General features: G+C 45.2%; 1 protein-coding gene across 2 annotated transcripts; it reads right to left on the minus strand.

The window, feature by feature from the left end:
* Positions 1 to 5,090: 5,090 nt before the first annotated feature.
* LOC143887531 (uncharacterized) lies at positions 5,091 to 12,798 on the minus strand. Of its 2 annotated transcripts, none has more exons than XM_077391614.1 (2): positions 12,484 to 12,798; positions 5,091 to 9,313 (listed from the first exon to the last, which is right to left on the minus strand). In XM_077391614.1, exon 2 carries the CDS (start codon positions 9,185 to 9,187, stop codon positions 7,646 to 7,648), a length of 1,542 nt encoding a protein of 513 aa, XP_077247729.1. In that variant the 5' UTR covers positions 9,188 to 9,313; positions 12,484 to 12,798; the 3' UTR covers positions 5,091 to 7,645. The 2 variants fall into 2 exon arrangements, with proteins under 2 accessions (XP_077247729.1, XP_077247728.1); XM_077391613.1 differs by having other exon boundaries at positions 12,055 to 12,798.
* Positions 12,799 to 18,803: the final 6,005 nt, after the last annotated feature.

Genomic DNA, 18,803 nt, shown 5'->3' on the forward strand with positions numbered 1-18,803 from the left:
CCTGCGCAATGGGAAGCTTCCTGAAGGAAAGAAGGAGGCCCGCAAAGTGATACAACGAGCAGCAAGGGTTTCCTTAGATGGTGAGAGTCTGTACAAGAGGTCGTACACCCTTTCATACTTGAAATGCCTCCGGTCGAGCGACGCCGCGTACACTCTACTGGAAACCCACGAAGGAATTTGCGGAGAACACTTGGGGGGCAAGGCCCTGGCCATAAAGGTACTGTTGAGAGGCCTGTACTAGCCAACCATGAGGCGAGACGCCCTGGACCTAGTCAAAAAGTGCAAGAGATGCCAAAAATTCTCTCCCACCATTCATCAACCGGCTGTACCAATGGCCCCAATCGTTAGTCCACTCCGTTTCGCAGTATGGGGGATGGACATCCGGGCCCTTTTCTGCCAGCATCGGGGAGACGTGAGTTCGTCGTAATTGCTATAGACTACTTTACCAAGTGGGTGGAAGCTGAACCTCTAACCCAGATCACGGAGCAAAATGTGCAGACCTTCTTTTGGAAGTCCGTTGTTTGCAGATTTGGGATACCTCGCGTCTTCATAACGGACAACGGCAAGCAGTTTGATTGCCGAAACTTTCAAAAATTTTGCTCAGACTTGAAAATCGAACAAAGGTTCACCTCCATGGCACACCCTCAGACGAATGGGCAGACCGAAGTTACGAACAAAATCTTGCTCCAAGGGATTAAGAAAAGGCTGGACGAGAAAGCACGCCGATGGGCTGATGAACTCTATCACGTCCTATGAGCGTATCGTACCACCCCACGCACCACAACGGGGGAGTCGCCCTTCAACCTGTCCTTTGGAACTGAGGCAGTAATCCCCGTTGATATTGGCGTCCCATCTCCCAGAGTCACTGTGGTACCCGGATCCCGCGAGAGGGGTGGGGCGCGAGCCGCCGCGCTCTCTCTCTTGGTCTCCCGTACCCACGCGATTGGCGTGTGCATTTAATTATTGATTTGAATTAATCTTTCCTGTGAACTTGGGATCACTAAGGCAATCCAAATTCCACACGAAAGAGACTGACAGAGTCGCCACCTAGATGTGGGATCTAGGACCCGTAATTAACCAGAAATCTAGACTCGCTACCTGGTTACGAGAATGGAAGGTATGGGGAGTTATCCGCCACATGCACCATTCCTGCCCGATAATCGGTCTTCGATTCCAAAAGCTAACTCTTTTAAATTTATTTTAAATGGCTCATTCAACTCTATGTTAATGTGCGAACTAAGTGACATGCATCCTATGATCTAATTTCAATGTGAATCCTAGATGTGTATCTTGATTTATTAATTTGTCTGGATTCAATCTAAGTGAAAGTTCTCCTAGAATTCTAATTTCATGGAAAATCCTAAGTGATTTGATTAAGCATTTACAAGAAAATTAATATACAAAACACCACAATTTGTTTGTGGTGCCGACTCGCGGGTGGTATGCCATCAGACATCCAAGCTGCCTACGTACCCAAGCCTTACTGGGATCAGAGTCGACGTAGTTCGGTGCATTTAAGCTAAGCTACATATGCCTAACTCAACTAGGACATCGATCTAGACGGGATTGACTGTTTCAACAGTTTTAAGAGAAGTTATTTAATTCAAGTTGAGGATTTTATTATCTTAGGATTTCATCGAAGATGCTATATGATCCTATCTAAATGCAAGTTGTCCCTTAGACTAATGCAGGTTAGCCTACATCCTAGTTTACTAGGCTTGTCCTAGGGAAAAACTGGATGACTAGTGTAACTTGACCTATGGCACGGTTGCTATACATAGCAAGCGTCCGTGATGAGGCTGGACTCCTAACTCTAGGACTCCCTAAAACTTAGGACACAACACGACACGACACCATTGTTCCTAAATTGGGCTCTAAGGGTTCTTACGACGGAAACCATAATCCAATGGTTCCGAGAGACACGAGATGAATCGAGATGATGAATAGTGTGAGGGAATGGGAAAGATAGAGAAAGGTGCGACTGAACTTGGGAGTGCCAAATTGCCTACGTACCCCGTGATGGGGATCAAGCCACACGTGGTTCCACTGGGGAGGTTACTTGGATTTTGGAAAACAGAATTGGTATTTGGATCAGGAATCGGGTTTATATTTGAGCATTGGACTTGAGATTCAGAAACATTGATTTATCAATGGGATTTTGGAATTGGGAATTTGCATCAAAGAATTGAGCATATAGGAATCATCAAGGGTTTGAATTTTGGGAATTCAAAATGGGCGGGCTTATGAGATTCGGCCAAATGGATTCAGACATGCGACTCGGATTGTGTTGGGATATTACTTGGTTGGATTGGGTTAATGGTTAGGGTCAAGTGAGTCGGGTCTAAGTTAGGAGCAAACCCGAGACTAGCCATGGTCTAACTAGGAGGAAGCAGGGTACAAACCAGGGTGCGGACCAGGGTGCACCAGGGTGCGAACCAGCAGGGAACCAGGGTGCGAACCAGCAGGGGAACCAGGGTGCAACCAGGAGGGAACCAGGGTGCAACCAGCAGAGGAACCAGGGTGCAACCAGTAGGGAACCAGGGTGCAACCAGCAGGGAACCAGGGTGCAACCAGCATCGAACCTGGGTGCAACCAGCAGCGAACCTGGGTGCAACCAGGGTCTAACCAGAGGCTAACCAGGGGGAAAACGGACCCTACATGCTTCCTAACATGGTTTTTCTTTTAAAGTAAAAGATATGCATGAAAACAGACCCTACATAGAATTGAAATAAATGCCTACCTCTTTGGAAACCCACTTTGTGTTTGATTTTTTCTTTGATGTTAATTCCTTGAAGATGATTCCTTGCTTGATAATGACTGCTTTTGATATATATCACCCAACGTATAAAATCACCCGATCCGGCAAGGATGGCCGAACCCTTGAAGAGATGAGGGAGAGGGATGAATTTTCTAAGAGAGGGGTTCTTTTTTTCTTCTCTTGGATGGTGGGATGAGAGGGTATTTATAGGAGAATGGGATAGGAGGTTAGGTGAGGTTAGGTGGTTTTGGATGGTTAGGATGAGAGGATGAGGTTAGGTAAGGTTAGGTGGGGTTAGGTAAGGTTAGGTGAGGTTAGGTGAGGTTAGGTGAGGTTTGGATGGTTAGGATGAGAGGAGAGGTTAGGTGAGGTTAGGTGAGGTTTGGATGGTTAGGATGAGAGGAGAGGTTAGGTGGTTTTGGATGGTTAGACCCAGGTCAAGATCTGCCATTGATCTAACGATTTACGGAAATCGGGTCTCGGAATGGAATCAGGGTCCGGGCTATGAAGTGACCCTAGCTTATTTTGTCCCGATTGATGATCCGTAAAGTCAGATCAAGATATTAATGACCTAAAACATATAAATCAATGATAGAGGGGGTTCTCACATGGATTTAACACACTAATTTATTTGTTGATTAAAACAAAACAAAATGGGGTGTCTACAGATGCCCCTCTTTGGTAGAGATGACGTAGTCATTGAATACCAAAGTTAAAAATGACAGAACCATTTTGCGTAGCTTTAATCGACAAAGGACTCTCTAGACACAACGCACCTTAACATAATGCAAAACCTTAGATGAAACCCTAGAACTTGAATAATAAAAAAAACTCGATGCGGCGCCGTTCACAAACGGGCAATTAGAGAATGAGATATCATTTTCGAATGGATTCTGAAGGGAAAGGACAAAGATCGCTCTCAAACAGTTTTTAGAAGGAGATGAGACGCCGCTCACAAGCGGGTTCAACGAGGATAAGAAGCATTCCCAAATGGACTTGGATAATGAGGCACCGTTCACAAACGGCCTCAAGGAGGATAGAAAACCATTCACAGATGGACTCGAGAAATGAGGCACCGTTCACAAACGGGCTCAAGGAGAAGACAAGACCATTCACAAATGGACTCGAGAAATGAGGCACCGTTCACAAACGGGCTCAAGGAGAAGACAAGACCATTCACAAATGGACTCGAGAAATGAGGCACCGTTCACAAACGGGCTCAAGGAGGACGATACCATTCACAAATGGATTCGAGAAAAGAGGCACCATTCACAAACGGACTCAAGGATAAGACAAGACCATTCACAAATGGACTCGAGAAATGGGGCACCATTCACAAACGGGCTCAAGGAGAAGACGAGACCATTCACAAATGGACTCGAGAAATGAGGCACCGTTCACAAACGGGCTCAAGGAGAAGACGAGACCATTCACAAATGGATTCGAGAAATGAGGCACCGTTCACAAACGGGTTCAAGGAGAAGACGAGACCATTCACAAATGGACTCGAGAAATGAGGCACCTTTCACAAGAGGGCTCAAAGAGGACATGAGACCATTCACAAATGGACTCAGAAAATGAGACACCGTTCACAAACGGGTTCAAGGAGAAGACGAGACCATTCACCAATGGACTAGAGAAATGAGGCACCATTCACAAACGGGCTCAAGGAGGACATGAGACCATTCACAAATGGACTCAAAAAAATGAGACACCGTTCACAAACGGGTTCAAGAAGAAGACGAGACCATTCACAAATGGACTCGAGAAATGAGGCGGCCCCCGTTCACAAACGGGCTCGAAGAATTTAGAGATTTTATATGAACTTGAATTTGACGTAGGATTGGATTTTTTATTTTTTATTTAATTAAGGATTTGGATTTGATAATTTTTTTTATTTTTGGAAAATGAGGTACCGTCCGCAAACGGGCTCAAGGAGAAGATGAGACCATTCACAAATGGCCTCGAGAAAAGAGGCACCGTTCACAAACGGACTCAAAGAGGACATGAGATTTTTCGTAGGATTGGATTTTTTTTTGAATTAAGGATTTGGATTTGATAAATTTTTTATTTTTGGGAAATGAGGTACCGTCCGCAAACGGGCTCATGGAGAAGATGAGACCATTCACAAATGGCCTCGAGAAAAGAGGCACCGTTCACAAATGGGCTCGAAGAATTTAGAGGTTTTCATGAATTTGAATTTGACGTAGAATTGGATTTGATGAATTTTAGATTTTTTTTTTTTGAACTCAATGAAATCGGGGACATTATAGATCGTGCCCAGTAAAGATATTGGAAACCAAGACTTTGACGAATGATGAGACGACCAACCTTATGAACGAAGAACCATTAGTAACAAGAATGGATTAGGAACACTTTTATGAAACTTCAACAAGATTTTTCTCAATGAGACTGTTGGTCTTGTCTTCTGGGGATTTTGATAACTGAAACCTTGAACAAGACAGTTGAGATTGGTAATTTAGAACAATGGCTCTCTTGGATATAATCATGGAAAAGTGGGATTTGCCTCTTGACAGGTGTTTAGATAAACATTTCTTGACCAGGATAGTATTTAACAACTGGAAGGAGATTCCGAATTTTAATGGTTCATCTTTCTGAGAAATTGGCTCAACCACCATTGCATCTGGGGCTCTTCCAAGCTTAAGGTGCCTTCCTGGGGTATGATCTTTTTACGAAAGTTGGGCTTTCTGATGTTTCTACTTCTGAACTCTTCTGAGTTGATCTTCTTTGAAATGTAGCTGTTTGACTAGATTCTCGAACTCCTTCATACGATCGCAGGGAGCTGACGAGGCTGGGCCTTCTTCACCGAGACAGTTGCATCATTTGGACACCAGGACGACGATTGACTCTTTCTAAAGAGAAAACTTAGATAAAATGCACTACTCAAAAGATTGAGCAGCTCTGAAGGAGTGAACATAGAATGACAAAGATTGACTGACTACACTGACAGACACAGTAATACTTCTGACTTAGTTAATATTTTATTTGGTAAGTCTATCCTTTCAAGGAATGTTTTTTTTCAATTGGTGCACATGGGACTTCTTCCTTGAAACAGTAATGCCTCAAGGATTTAATTACGCCCCTTAAGATTGCTTAGCTTCAATGCCCCCAGTTTTGAGGATATCACTTGAATTTGCTTGAATTTCAGTTGATCTTCAGTCTTGATACCGGCTGTAGCCTTCTTATACTGATTCTCTTACCGTGACCAAGTTACCTCTTCAGGGTTTTTAACTTGGCGGACCGCGCTAGCCTTAACTTTTGCCTGAACCACCTTTCTAGGTTTTCGATCCAGCAGGCTATCCCCTTAGCTTTTGCCTAAGCCGCCCTTTCGGGTTTTCAACTTAGCAGGGGAATGATCTTAAATTTTGCCTAGACCGCCCTTTCAGGTTTTCAGTCTAGCAGATCTTCAAACTCCGTTATTTTTCTTATTCATCATCATTTCATTTTTTTATTGTATCTCAGGACCTAGCTCATTAGTTCTGAACACCAGAAGGACTTTTATAGGTAGGATAGGGCTTTTCAAAGAATGGCTTAAGGCTCAACAAAGATTTCGACCGAACCTGTGAACATGTCGCCTACATATCCCAAGGTAGGAATCAGGTCGTGTGTAGTTCAGGGCGAATGCCCCTAGTTTGAAGATAAATTGTTTGATTTTTTTTTTCCTTTTTTCTTTTCTTTCTGGAACAATTAACTTCTCTTCTTTTGGAACTTGTCCCTCTCTTTTTTTTTTGAAAGGATTGAATTTCTTTTCCTTTTTGAATCGACCGAACTCGGTTCAACCGAGTTGCCTACGTACCCCAGTATAGAGATCAGGTCTCGCGTAGTTCGGGGAAATGCCCCTGGTTTGATGGGTTTTTAAGAAAATTTTATTCAGGCTCGAAGGGTTTGCAAACCGGTATTCTTTTGACATTGGGTTCTGATTTTGGGATTTAATCGGCCAAAGGAGGCCTTTCGATGTTCAGATTGGGAATCGATCTGGGTTACTAGAGTCCGTCTGGTAGTGATTATTTTTTTCTTTTTTTTCTTTTTCTTTTTTTGTTGTTTTTTTTTTTCACGGAGTTTGACGGCATTTCCAGGTAAGAGATAATGGATCTTCTTTTTCCAAGATTCTAAAGCGTGCTTTAGACTTTCATAGAGCGAAACTTGTTCTTTGACATCCTCCATCTATGGATTCGTACTCTTGATATCTGATGATCACTTTTCAATGCTTGCTCTTGAACTTCTTATCTTGAATTTGTTGGCTTTATGTTATGAATTTGAGAACCAAGGTCATTGATTGAAAATATGAAAGTTGTTTCCACTCTATGCCCCTTGTATAGCATATATCTTCTCACTTTCTTCATTTTCTTTGAGCTTTCCATCCATGTCTTGCCCCTGGTATCGGTTGTAGCTTTTCTAGACAATCTTCTTATTCTTGAAATAATTTTATCAATTCTTCACACTCTTCAGAGGGTAATGTATTTTCAATCGGCATTCACTGAATCAAAGTTTCAGTGCCAATGTTTATCATTTCAATTTCATCTTTGAAAGGTTGGGATTGGCGCTCCTCCTCTTGTTCAAGTAATTGCTGACTCAAGTGGAGTTTCGTCAATTTTGTTCGCATTTGAGGAGGGAGTCTTACTTTAAGATCAGAAGCATACTTAAGAAACAGACACAAGTGAATTACATTAAGGATTTGGAACTGAAATTTTTATTTAAAGAAAAGCTATTACATTTGACGACCTATCCTGAACATGCTCAGGATTCACAACTCTAAAGAGAAACAGAAGATAACTTGCCTGGACTAGGCATTGACCTTGAACTGTAAGACCGGACTCAACAATTATACTGACCATGATGACTGACTCAACATAAAATAGTAAGTGACTAAAACTTTAACTGCTGCAACTGTTTGGCGTTGAAGGCTCGGCGAAGGCTGGCTCGTATCGGGATAGCAGCTACTAGAACATCTCCACTGTCTGCATCTTCCTCTTCTTCAAAAGGTTCCGACCCAGACGTTTCAAAGGTAGGTTCTAAGGCACAGATAAGAGTGAGAGGATCAAATTTTGGGTCCCCTATGGTTATAGCATTAACAGCAGCAGCAGGGTTTGCATGACCAGGTAATGAGTTATCAGTTTTTGGCTCGAACACAAGATCTTTGTTGTCGAGCAACCTCTGGATCCTGAATTTTAGGGCAATGCAATTATCAGTGAGATGGCCGGAATTTCTATGGTATTCGCAGTGTTGATCTGTTCGCCAATTTGCTGGTAAAGGATTGGGAAGAGCCCTAATGTCGGGCAGGATTATGCGACCTGAGGCTAGACACTCCTTGAGTATCTCAGATGGTGGAAGAGGGAGAGGGGTAAATTTTGTCTGGGCCTGTGGTCGAGGTGCGACAGCAGGTTGGGTATAGTCCATCACCATGGGGTTCTGAGATTTGGAAGGCTGAGGATTGGAGCGGGAAAGGTTATTAATTTCAGCTGATGGAGACTTCCTGAATTCTCTGGTATTCGGGTTACTTCGGTTGAATACACCTTGAGCCATAGCCTCCTCTATTTGGGTGCCTGCCACGATAAAGTGTTTGAAGTCCGGATAATACTGCAACGACATGTGATATTGGAGTTGGGGGGAAATATTTTTCATGATTATCTGGACCTGTTCTTCCTCAGACGGGCGCTCCATCATCTGAGCTGCTACTCTCCTCCATCTTTTCACAAAAATCAGAAAGGATTCCCTCGAGTCTTGCTTTGTTCTCTCTAAATCCTTTCTGGTGATTTCTGTCCCATCATCATATTTGAACTGCCTGATGAATTGCTCGCCGATATCCTTCCATGTCCTGTAACGAGTCTTGTCCAAGACCATGAACCATCTCCTAGCAACCTTGGTTAAGGAAACTGGGAACAATTGAGCCATTTGCTCAGGAGATAAGCCCTGAGGCTGACACATAATGGTGAACATTTGCAAATGTGTGATTGGACAACCCACACCATCATATTTGTCGAAATCGGGCATTTGAAAATTGGCAGGAAGGCGGATTTCGGGAAATAGAGTAAGATCACTGGGATTGAAACCACCCTGGTCTTGAAACTGAATGTCTTGAACTTTCCTGGTAAGAGTCTCTAATTTCTCCATAACAGACTTATCAACCATGAACTGAGAAGGCCTACTGCGATTCTCGCTATATTGCTCTTTTTCCAAATCTTCTTCGGTTTTATCATGGATATTGATGAACACTGGATGGGCAGGTGCTATTGAAGTAGCTGCTTGGTGCATAGGCCCTTTATCCTTGGACAACGATGGTCCCAACTTTTCAGAAAGCTGAGCCTTGATAACTTGGTTTTCTTCTTTGAGTTCTTGAAGCTGCTGGAGAATTAAGGTAAGAGTATCGGTAATTGCAGCAGGTGGAAGGCCATCTTGGTTATCTGCCATTGGTGAGGATGAGAAAGAAGGAGACGCTGGGGTTCTTAGAGAGGATGGTAGAGAGACAGAATTCCTCTCCAATCGTGAAGATACCCGAACCCAAGGAGCAGTGGGGTTAGCTATTGTGCCAACTTCCTGTGATGGAAATAATGAACACGAGGTATATGAGCTTGACATTCATGGAGTGTTCATTCTCAAAAACAAAGATTACTCATTTAAGCAAGTAATTGGGACAATAGAGTGAATCCCAAAAGACCAAGATATGACAATGATAATAAAATCGTATAAGGAAATGCCCCTAGTTCATGGATCATGAGAGTGAACTCTGAAGGACTTAGCAAAATATTCTCGAAGAAGGTTGTCCTTAGAGTAAGAAAGACTAAGAGTACAAGCAAGATTGGATCATCTGGACCAGGCATGATCAGATCATGAGATTGCATAATCGAAAGATTGTGAGATTGTGCTCCTGCCAGTTAGGGGATGGCATGAAGATACGATCGAATCGTATGGCAGAAGAATGAAAGACGCACGATCAAGAGATTAGATGAGATAGCATAGGATTGCTTTCAACGGATAGATCATGAATGACTAATCCTATGAGATCTTTGGAAATGATGGGATTTATATCCTAACCCAAAGGGAAATTTTTTTTTTTTTTTTTTTCACATTTTATCAGTGTTACCTGAAGGCATCAACCCTAATCCTAATCTATCGGAGTGGAGAGAGAATCTCGACTTATGACTTTGTTCGTGTATCTAAGGACCGATCGTGACCATTGGAAGATGGACCACGGCCTAATCTAGACACCAATGGGTAGGATATCCTAAACTAGGCTCACACACGTGATGCACATGTGTTCGTATACTACATGCATGTGTGGGTTAATCTAGGGGTAAGGCCAAGAGTTCCCTTAGCGCGAATCCCTGTTCGATATACTGTACCAGTGTCCGGCGTATCAGTACGTGAACAAGAGATCCGTTTACGTACCATAAAGGTACTAGGCTAAGGGTGGAATGCTTCTCTAGCACAGAGGCACCAGGTGATGAAATCCCAGTCAACCATGCTAGATAACACTCCGGGTTCCTAAAATAGGACGTGTGTGCACGTGAGATGCAAGAGTTTAGATGCAAGTGATGTAAGTGTGTGCAATATGTTTGCGCAATCTATGATGCCTTCAGGTTTTGTTAAATTAAGTTTGAGTAAAATGTGATGAGAAAATAAAACAAGACAAACTAATCTAACAAGTATAGAGTTTTTATGAGCCATTTAAAATTAAATTCAAATGAATTATCTTTTGAAGTTTTAATGAAGTTAGGTGATCCCCAGCAGAGTCGCCAGACTGTGGTACCCGGATCCCGCGAGAGGGGTGGGGCGCGAGCCGCCGCGCTCTCTCTCTTGGTCTCCCGTACCCACGCGATTGGCGTGTGCATTTAATTATTGATTTGAATTAATCTTTCCTGTGAACTTGGGATCACTAAGGCAATCCAAATTCCACACGAAAGAGACTGACAGAGTCGCCACCTAGATGTGGGATCTAGGACCCGTAATTAACCAGAAATCTAGACTCGCTACCTGGTTACGAGAATGGAAGGTATGGGGAGTTATCCGCCACATGCACCATTCCTGCCCGATAATCGGTCTTCGATTCCAAAAGCTAACTCTTTTAAATTTATTTTAAATGGCTCATTCAACTCTATGTTAATGTGCGAACTAAGTGACATGCATCCTATGATCTAATTTCAATGTGAATCCTAGATGTGTATCTTGATTTATTAATTTGTCTGGATTCAATCTAAGTGAAAGTTCTCCTAGAATTCTAATTTCATGGAAAATCCTAAGTGATTTGATTAAGCATTTACAAGAAAATTAATATACAAAACACCACAATTTGTTTGTGGTGCCGACTCGCGGGTGGTATGCCATCAGACATCCAAGCTGCCTACGTACCCAAGCCTTACTGGGATCAGAGTCGACGTAGTTCGGTGCATTTAAGCTAAGCTACATATGCCTAACTCAACTAGGACATCGATCTAGACGGGATTGACTGTTTCAACAGTTTTAAGAGAAGTTATTTAATTCAAGTTGAGGATTTTATTATCTTAGGATTTCATCGAAGATGCTATATGATCCTATCTAAATGCAAGTTGTCCCTTAGACTAATGCAGGTTAGCCTACATCCTAGTTTACTAGGCTTGTCCTAGGGAAAAACTGGATGACTAGTGTAACTTGACCTATGGCACGGTTGCTATACATAGCAAGCGTCCGTGATGAGGCTGGACTCCTAACTCTAGGACTCCCTAAAACTTAGGACACAACACGACACGACACCATTGTTCCTAAATTGGGTTCTAAGGGTTCTTACGACGGAAACCATAATCCAATGGTTCCGAGAGACACGAGATGAATCGAGATGATGAATAGTGTGAGGGAATGGGAAAGATAGAGAAAGGTGCGACTGAACTTGGGAGTGCCAAATTGCCTACGTACCCCGTGATGGGGATCAAGCCACACGTGGTTCCACTGGGGAGGTTACTTGGATTTTGGAAAACAGAATTGGTATTTGGATCAGGAATCGGGTTTATATTTGAGCATTGGACTTGAGATTCAGAAACATTGATTTATCAATGGGATTTTGGAATTGGGAATTTGCATCAAAGAATTGAGCATATAGGAATCATCAAGGGTTTGAATTTTGGGAATTCAAAATGGGCGGGCTTATGAGATTCGGCCAAATGGATTCAGACATGCGACTCGGATTGTGTTGGGATATTACTTGGTTGGATTGGGTTAATGGTTAGGGTCAAGTGAGTCGGGTCTAAGTTAGGAGCAAACCCGAGACTAGCCATGGTCTAACTAGGAGGAAGCAGGGTACAAACCAGGGTGCGGACCAGGGTGCACCAGGGTGCGAACCAGCAGGGAACCAGGGTGCGAACCAGCAGGGGAACCAGGGTGCAACCAGCAGGGAACCTGGGTGCAACCAGCAGCGAACCTGGGTGCGAACCAGCAGGGAACCAGGGTGCGAACCAGCAGGGGAACCAGGGTGCAACCAGGAGGGAACCAGGGTGCAACCAGCAGAGGAACCAGGGTGCAACCAGTAGGGAACCAGGGTGCAACCAGCAGGGAACCAGGGTGCAACCAGCATCGAACCTGGGTGCAACCAGCAGCGAACCTGGGTGCAACCAGGGTCTAACCAGAGGCTAACCAGGGGGAAAACGGACCCTACATGCTTCCTAACATGGTTTTTCTTTTAAAGTAAAAGATATGCATGAAAACAGACCCTACATAGAATTGAAATAAATGCCTACCTCTTTGGAAACCCACTTTGTGTTTGATTTTTTCTTTGATGTTAATTCCTTGAAGATGATTCCTTGCTTGATAATGACTGCTTTTGATATATATCACCCAACGTATAAAATCACCCGATCCGGCAAGGATGGCCGAACCCTTGAAGAGATGAGGGAGAGGGATGAATTTTCTAAGAGAGGGGTTCTTTTTTTCTTCTCTTGGATGGTGGGATGAGAGGGTATTTATAGGAGAATGGGATAGGAGGTTAGGTGAGGTTAGGTGGTTTTGGATGGTTAGGATGAGAGGATGAGGTTAGGTAAGGTTAGGTGGGGTTAGGTAAGGTTAGGTGAGGTTAGGTGAGGTTAGGTGAGGTTTGGATGGTTAGGATGAGAGGAGAGGTTAGGTGAGGTTAGGTGAGGTTTGGATGGTTAGGATGAGAGGAGAGGTTAGGTGGTTTTGGATGGTTAGACCCAGGTCAAGATCTGCCATTGATCTAACGATTTACGGAAATCGGGTCTCGGAATGGAATCAGGGTCCGGGCTATGAAGTGACCCTAGCTTATTTTGTCCCGATTGATGATCCGTAAAGTCAGATCAAGATATTAATGACCTAAAACATATAAATCAATGATAGAGGGGGTTCTCACATGGATTTAACACACTAATTTATTTGTTGATTAAAACAAAACAAAATGGGGTGTCTACAGTCACCAACTTCAACGAACCGCTCAACGGGGACGGACTCCGCGCTAACCTCGACTTGCTAGAAGAAGTCCGGAAAGAATCCCGAATCAGGGTCGCGGCCTACAAGCAGAAAGTGTCCCACTATCACGACATAAGGATACGCCCAAGAGAATTCCAAGCGGGCGATTTAGTTTTGAGGAAGGCCGCCATCTCCCAACCAAAGAAGGTAGGCAAACTCTCCCCGACCTGGGAGGGGCCATACCGAGTGAAAGGAGTCATTCGCCCGGGGAGTTACAAATTGGAGACACTTGACGAGCACCTACTACCCCATGCCTGGAACTCGAAGAACCTCAGAAAATACTACCAATAGCCTACCACTTGGTGCAAAAGCGGATGCCGTTGTAACTACGCCTGAATGTGGATAATAAAAAGGCTATTGTTTCTTTGAAAGCTCCGAGTTCTTCGTCTCAGATAATACATGATGCTTTGTTAACCCCGGTTTGTCTCCAAAAAGATCGGAAGCGTACTTCTGGTCAGGGACAAACACGAGCAGAAAATCAAACCCTCGCCAAAAACCCAAGTTCAATACAACTTGGGTATCCGCCGCTTGGTTAACCCCGGTTTGTCTCCAAAAAGACCGGAAGCGCAGTTCTGGTCAGGGACGAACCCGGGCAGAAAACCAAACCCTCGCCAAATACCCAAGTTCAATAAAACTTGGGTATCCGCCGTTTGGTTAACCCCGCTTCATCTCCAAAAAGACCGGAAGCACACTTCTGGTCAGGGACGAACCCGGGCAGAAAACCAAACCCTCGCCAAAAACCCAAGTTCAATAAAACTTGGGTATCCCCCGCTTGGTTAACCCCGGTTTGTCTCCAAAAAGACCGGAAGCGCACTTCTGGTCAGGGACGAACCTGGGCAGAAAACCAAACCCTCGCCAAAAACCCAAGTTCAATAAAACTTGGGTATCCGCCGCTTGGTTCACCCCGGTTCGTCTCCAAAAAAACCGGAAGCGCACTTCTGGTCAGGAACGAACACGCGCAGTAAACCAAACCCTCGCCAGAATCCAAGTTCAATAATACTTGGGTACCCGACGCCAGGTTCACCCCTGTTCGCCTACGCAAAGACTGGAATCGCACTTCTGATCGGAAACAATCCATGTTACCAAGTGTTATTGGCCCACAGTGTTAGGTTAACCGGTGTTAGTTAAAAAAAACAAATACAAGCTGAAGCAATAGATAACAAAACACAACTTCTATTCATAAAAGGTTGGGCCTCCAAGGGCCATTACAAAAAAAATATGGCTTTCAAAGGCCACTACAAAAGAATCTGTCAGCACCGAACTGGGAAAGGGTGAGGAGTTCAAGACTCCTCGTGACCACTGTCCCGCGGAGGATCTGCCTCAGGAGCATCAGCTGGCAGGGGAGGGTCTTGCTCGTCCCCATCTCTGGCAGCCGGCTCGGGTATGACAAGACCCTTCAGAGAGACGTTTGGGTTGGACCCCCTGACCTGCTCCAAGCAATCCATGAATCCCAACTTGTAGGACTCGACGGACAAACTGACGAGTTCATCCTCCTTCTGCACGACCTCTTTCTGCCTCTCTCGAGCTCTCTCCCTCTGCTGACTGAGGGCGTCACTGGCCTTCTCCTTTAAGGTGGTAATTTCACCCTTGAGCCTGTTAATCTCCTGGTCCCTCTCTTGAATGGACCTATGGAGCTCGACGGCATCCTTCTTCAGCTTGCCGTTTTCTTCCTCTGACTTGGTAATTGCGAGGGAAAATTTCTGACTCTTCTTGCGAAGGTCATTGTAGTAACATCCGATCTGCGTACCAATGAGAAGGCATGAGTAAGACCAAAAAAAAAAGGGGGTGGTAGAAGTATACCTGATAGATTGAGTAGAACATAGCCTCATCGGGCGTGTCTGGAGGCTCATTAAGAACCTTGAGCTTGTCCTGCTTCAACAAGCCCTTGGTGACTATCTCCTTGGCTACTCGGCTGTCACCTAGGCCGGTGTCGTTCCTTTGAACGGCCCAATTAGGCCGAAAGACGTTGTCTGCAAGCCCTGAGGAAGGAGATTGAATGCCAAGGACCACGTTCGAGGGCTGGGAGGATCCGGCTCCCCGGCCAAAGGTGCCCACGATCTTTACCGATGGCCTGCTCCCCCTGGGCAGCGTGTCCTGCACTGGTGCAGGACTAGAAGTCTCAGGGGCCTTCCTTTTCTGACCTTGTCCCCTCCCATAGGCACTTTGCCTTACCTTCTCCAGTGCGGACTGCTTCTGCATCTCTGAAATTTGACAGGGCAAACCGGTTAGTAATAACAAAAGAGAAGGTTAAAGATCAAAACTAGCCTAAAACCACATACGTGCCCGGGTCGCAGTACTAATGCCGAGCCCGACCAGAATCTCTTCCTTAGAGAACTCCCCACAGTGAATCAGGCCCTCACGTTGCACCTTCTCGCAGGCCTAAGCAAACGTAAGCTTATCCTCTCCTTCAAGGACCGGCTTGCGGCTCAGCGCCAGCGTGTCCGGGGTGTCCTATTTTAAAGGAACCGGCCAAGGCTCAGTAGCTCTGCTGTCCTCGACGTAGAGGAACTTGTTCTTCCATATGTGTACGGAGGATGGGATGCCGGTGATCATCTTTACCTCCGGACGTTGGCTTATATAAATCCAACCTCCGTCCTTGTGCCTCTTCAAATGCGCGCACATACGGAACAACGGAATGGATAAGTTTCTCTGGAGCCGGCCCCGGACCAGGTACATAAATCCGATCAGCGTTCTCCATGAGTTCGGCGCGACCTAAGCTAGAGCCAGGCCGTAATACCGGAGAACCTCCGCGAAGAAGGGGTGCAGGGGAAACCTAAGCCCGACTCTTAGGGATTCCTTGTAGATGCATACATTGGTGCTATTGTTACAAGCCCTATCGTCCTCTATCACTGCCCTCAAAATGAACCGCTCAGGAATGCAGTACTTGTCCCGAACTTCCCCTAATTTGGACTCTTTGAGGTAGTTCTCTTCGTAAAGAGCTTGAACTTTGTACCAGGGATTGGCATCCATACGAGCCTTAGCTATGACCTCTACAGCCCGGCTCGGAATGAATGTTGTGGATGCCTCGGCGACATCACTACTCCGCTCTCCTCTGCCCGGAAGAAGCTGTCCGTTCGGACAGGGGTGGCGTTTAAATATAAAATCACCTCGTCCCCACTATCTATGGGCTCGTCGAGGGCAACTACACTAATACTAGGGCTTGCCATAAAGGGGCTGGGAATCCTGGCAGGATTTGTTTGGGTCCTCTCCGACGAGCTAGACCATGAACTACTAGAAGATGCGTACTCCCCTGAAGACGACCTAGAACCGGACTCAGAACTAGAGGAACTACTGGACATCAAGAACAGAAAAGAGAAATCAAATAGAGACATGCCAAAAAGAAGATTACCGGTCTAGATGGAAAGGCTCCTAATTCGCAGACGACCACAAGCTACCAGAGCCAAGCAGGCAGAGCAAAAAGAGGCGAAAGTAAAAAGTGAAAAGTGAAGAATGAAGGGTGAAAACCTCCTCTTATAGCCTAGAGGCTTGAGGCGGTCGTATTCGCGAACCAGGTAGTGCCGCGTGCACACACCACGAGGCAAGCGTATGTATACGTATAGGGGTACGTATAATACGTACGTATATAGACTACATACGTATATACACGTACAGGGTGGATGCGAAAAATCTCCTAAGTGTTTGGGCGCAAAAAATCTTCTAAGTGTTTATGCCCGTCTCAAGCCGGCCAGGATATAGCACATTCAGAAAACGACAAAAATCTGGTCGTCCCAAGCCAGCCAGGATATGGCGCGTTCAGAAAACGACAAAAAATCTGGTCGTCCCAAGCCGGCCAGGATATGGCGCTTTTAGAAAACGACAAAAATCTGGTCGTCCCAAGCCGGCCAGGATATAACGCGTTTCGCAAAACAACAAAAATCTGGTCATCCAAAGCCGGCCAGGATATAATGTGTTTCGTAAAACGACAAAAATCTTGCCGTCCCAAGCCGGCCAGGATATAACGTGTTTCGCAAAACGACAAAATTGGTCATCCCAAGCCGGCCAGGATATAACGTGTTTTGCAAAACGACAAAAATTTGGTCATCCCAGGCCGGACAGACGGCTTGGCCGGACATATTTTCCACTTCAATTCTCTGCCCATCCCAGGCCGAACAGATTTTCCACTTCTCATCTCTGCTCGTCCCAGGCCGGACAAACTGCTTGGCCGGATAGATTTTCCACTTCTCATCTCTACTCGTCCCAGGCCGGACAGACGGCTTTGGCGGACATATTTCCCACTTCTCATCTCTGCTCGTCTCAGGCCAAACAGACGGCTTGGCTGGATAGAACACTGGCTCACTCAATCGCTCAGGAACACAGCTTCATACTTCCCCAAATCACCACAATGACTTGGAGAACTAGGGGGCAAGTGATGGGGTACGAAAAGCAACGACCAATTAGCTGTCGACACGTGGCCCTTAGAGGGTCCACCATGAATTTGGCACCTGCCCAGGGGTAGTCTGGTAATCTGCTAAGGGCAGGTTAATCTAAACCCACAAATGGGCCGACACCTGTCCTGGGGTAGGTAACCCAACCACCCCAGGGCCCTCTCTATAAAAAAGCCTCCTAAGGCTCAAAGAAGGGGGTAGTAACTTTTGAACTACCACTCTTAAAAGTTTTGGCCCTGCACTTCTGCTATACTGACTTGAGTGACGAAGGGCTCGTCCGGAGCAACGACTCCGGGTTGGTCTTCTAACCTCGTGCGCTCTTGTGCAGGGCTTAGTTCCTTCAGCTCAGCTCCTTGGGCCCGCCAGATCAGCTCTTTCGTCACTGCCGTATCTGTTACCAATTTTGGGCATAACAAGTTGGATCCAATCGGGAGCCCTTTTTTGGGTCTTTATGCAAGGGCTCCCTTGTATCTATCATTCCTCCCTAAACAATTTCGATTTTAAGAACATGGACTTCTCCATACTTCTATGTCTGTAGAGAATCCGTGATAGTGAATTAAATAATACCCTTAGAATAACATTACGGGCCCATATTGATTTCTTGTTGTTTTGATTTTTCAAAAGATAACTATTATGGGACCCACACCTCATTACTGTCCAATCTCAATCTGTTAAAGATACTTTTTTTTTAATTTCCCTCGCTCCTCCAGCCTAGGAGTGCAAGTTTGGCCCTGTCAACCCTGACTCACCCTGAGCCCTAACAGGGTCTGGGCTGGATTTTCCAACCCTGAGGGCATGTCAGGGTTCATTTTTTAGGCCCTGACTCAGGGACGGGTCAGGTTCTGGGTTAATGCCTCGGATCACCCTGACCCGGTCCGACCCTAAGTTTTCTATTATATAATTGAACCATCTGTGCATGTTTCTTTTGCTAATGTTTTCTATTATCTTGGATTGATGGCTCGTCATGTTGTTGAATTCATATTGCCTTATTTTGTTCCATTTCTCTGATTATTGATCATTTTGTTCTATATGATATGTGCTTGCTTTATTTTTGGCACTCTTAACAAGTATTTGCACTAGGGTCAATTAGGGCCAACCCGGCTTGGCCCTGCCCAATCAGGGCCAATTAGGGCGGGCCAGGGCCGCGCTGAGCCCTGTAGGGCGGGCAATGGGTTGAGGTTTTTCGGTCCTGA

Source organism: Tasmannia lanceolata, unplaced genomic scaffold (genome assembly GCF_043159265.1).
Source record: "Tasmannia lanceolata isolate RefF3 unplaced genomic scaffold, GAP_Taslan_0.1 ptg000012l, whole genome shotgun sequence".
Lineage (NCBI taxonomy): Eukaryota > Viridiplantae > Streptophyta > Magnoliopsida > Canellales > Winteraceae > Tasmannia > Tasmannia lanceolata.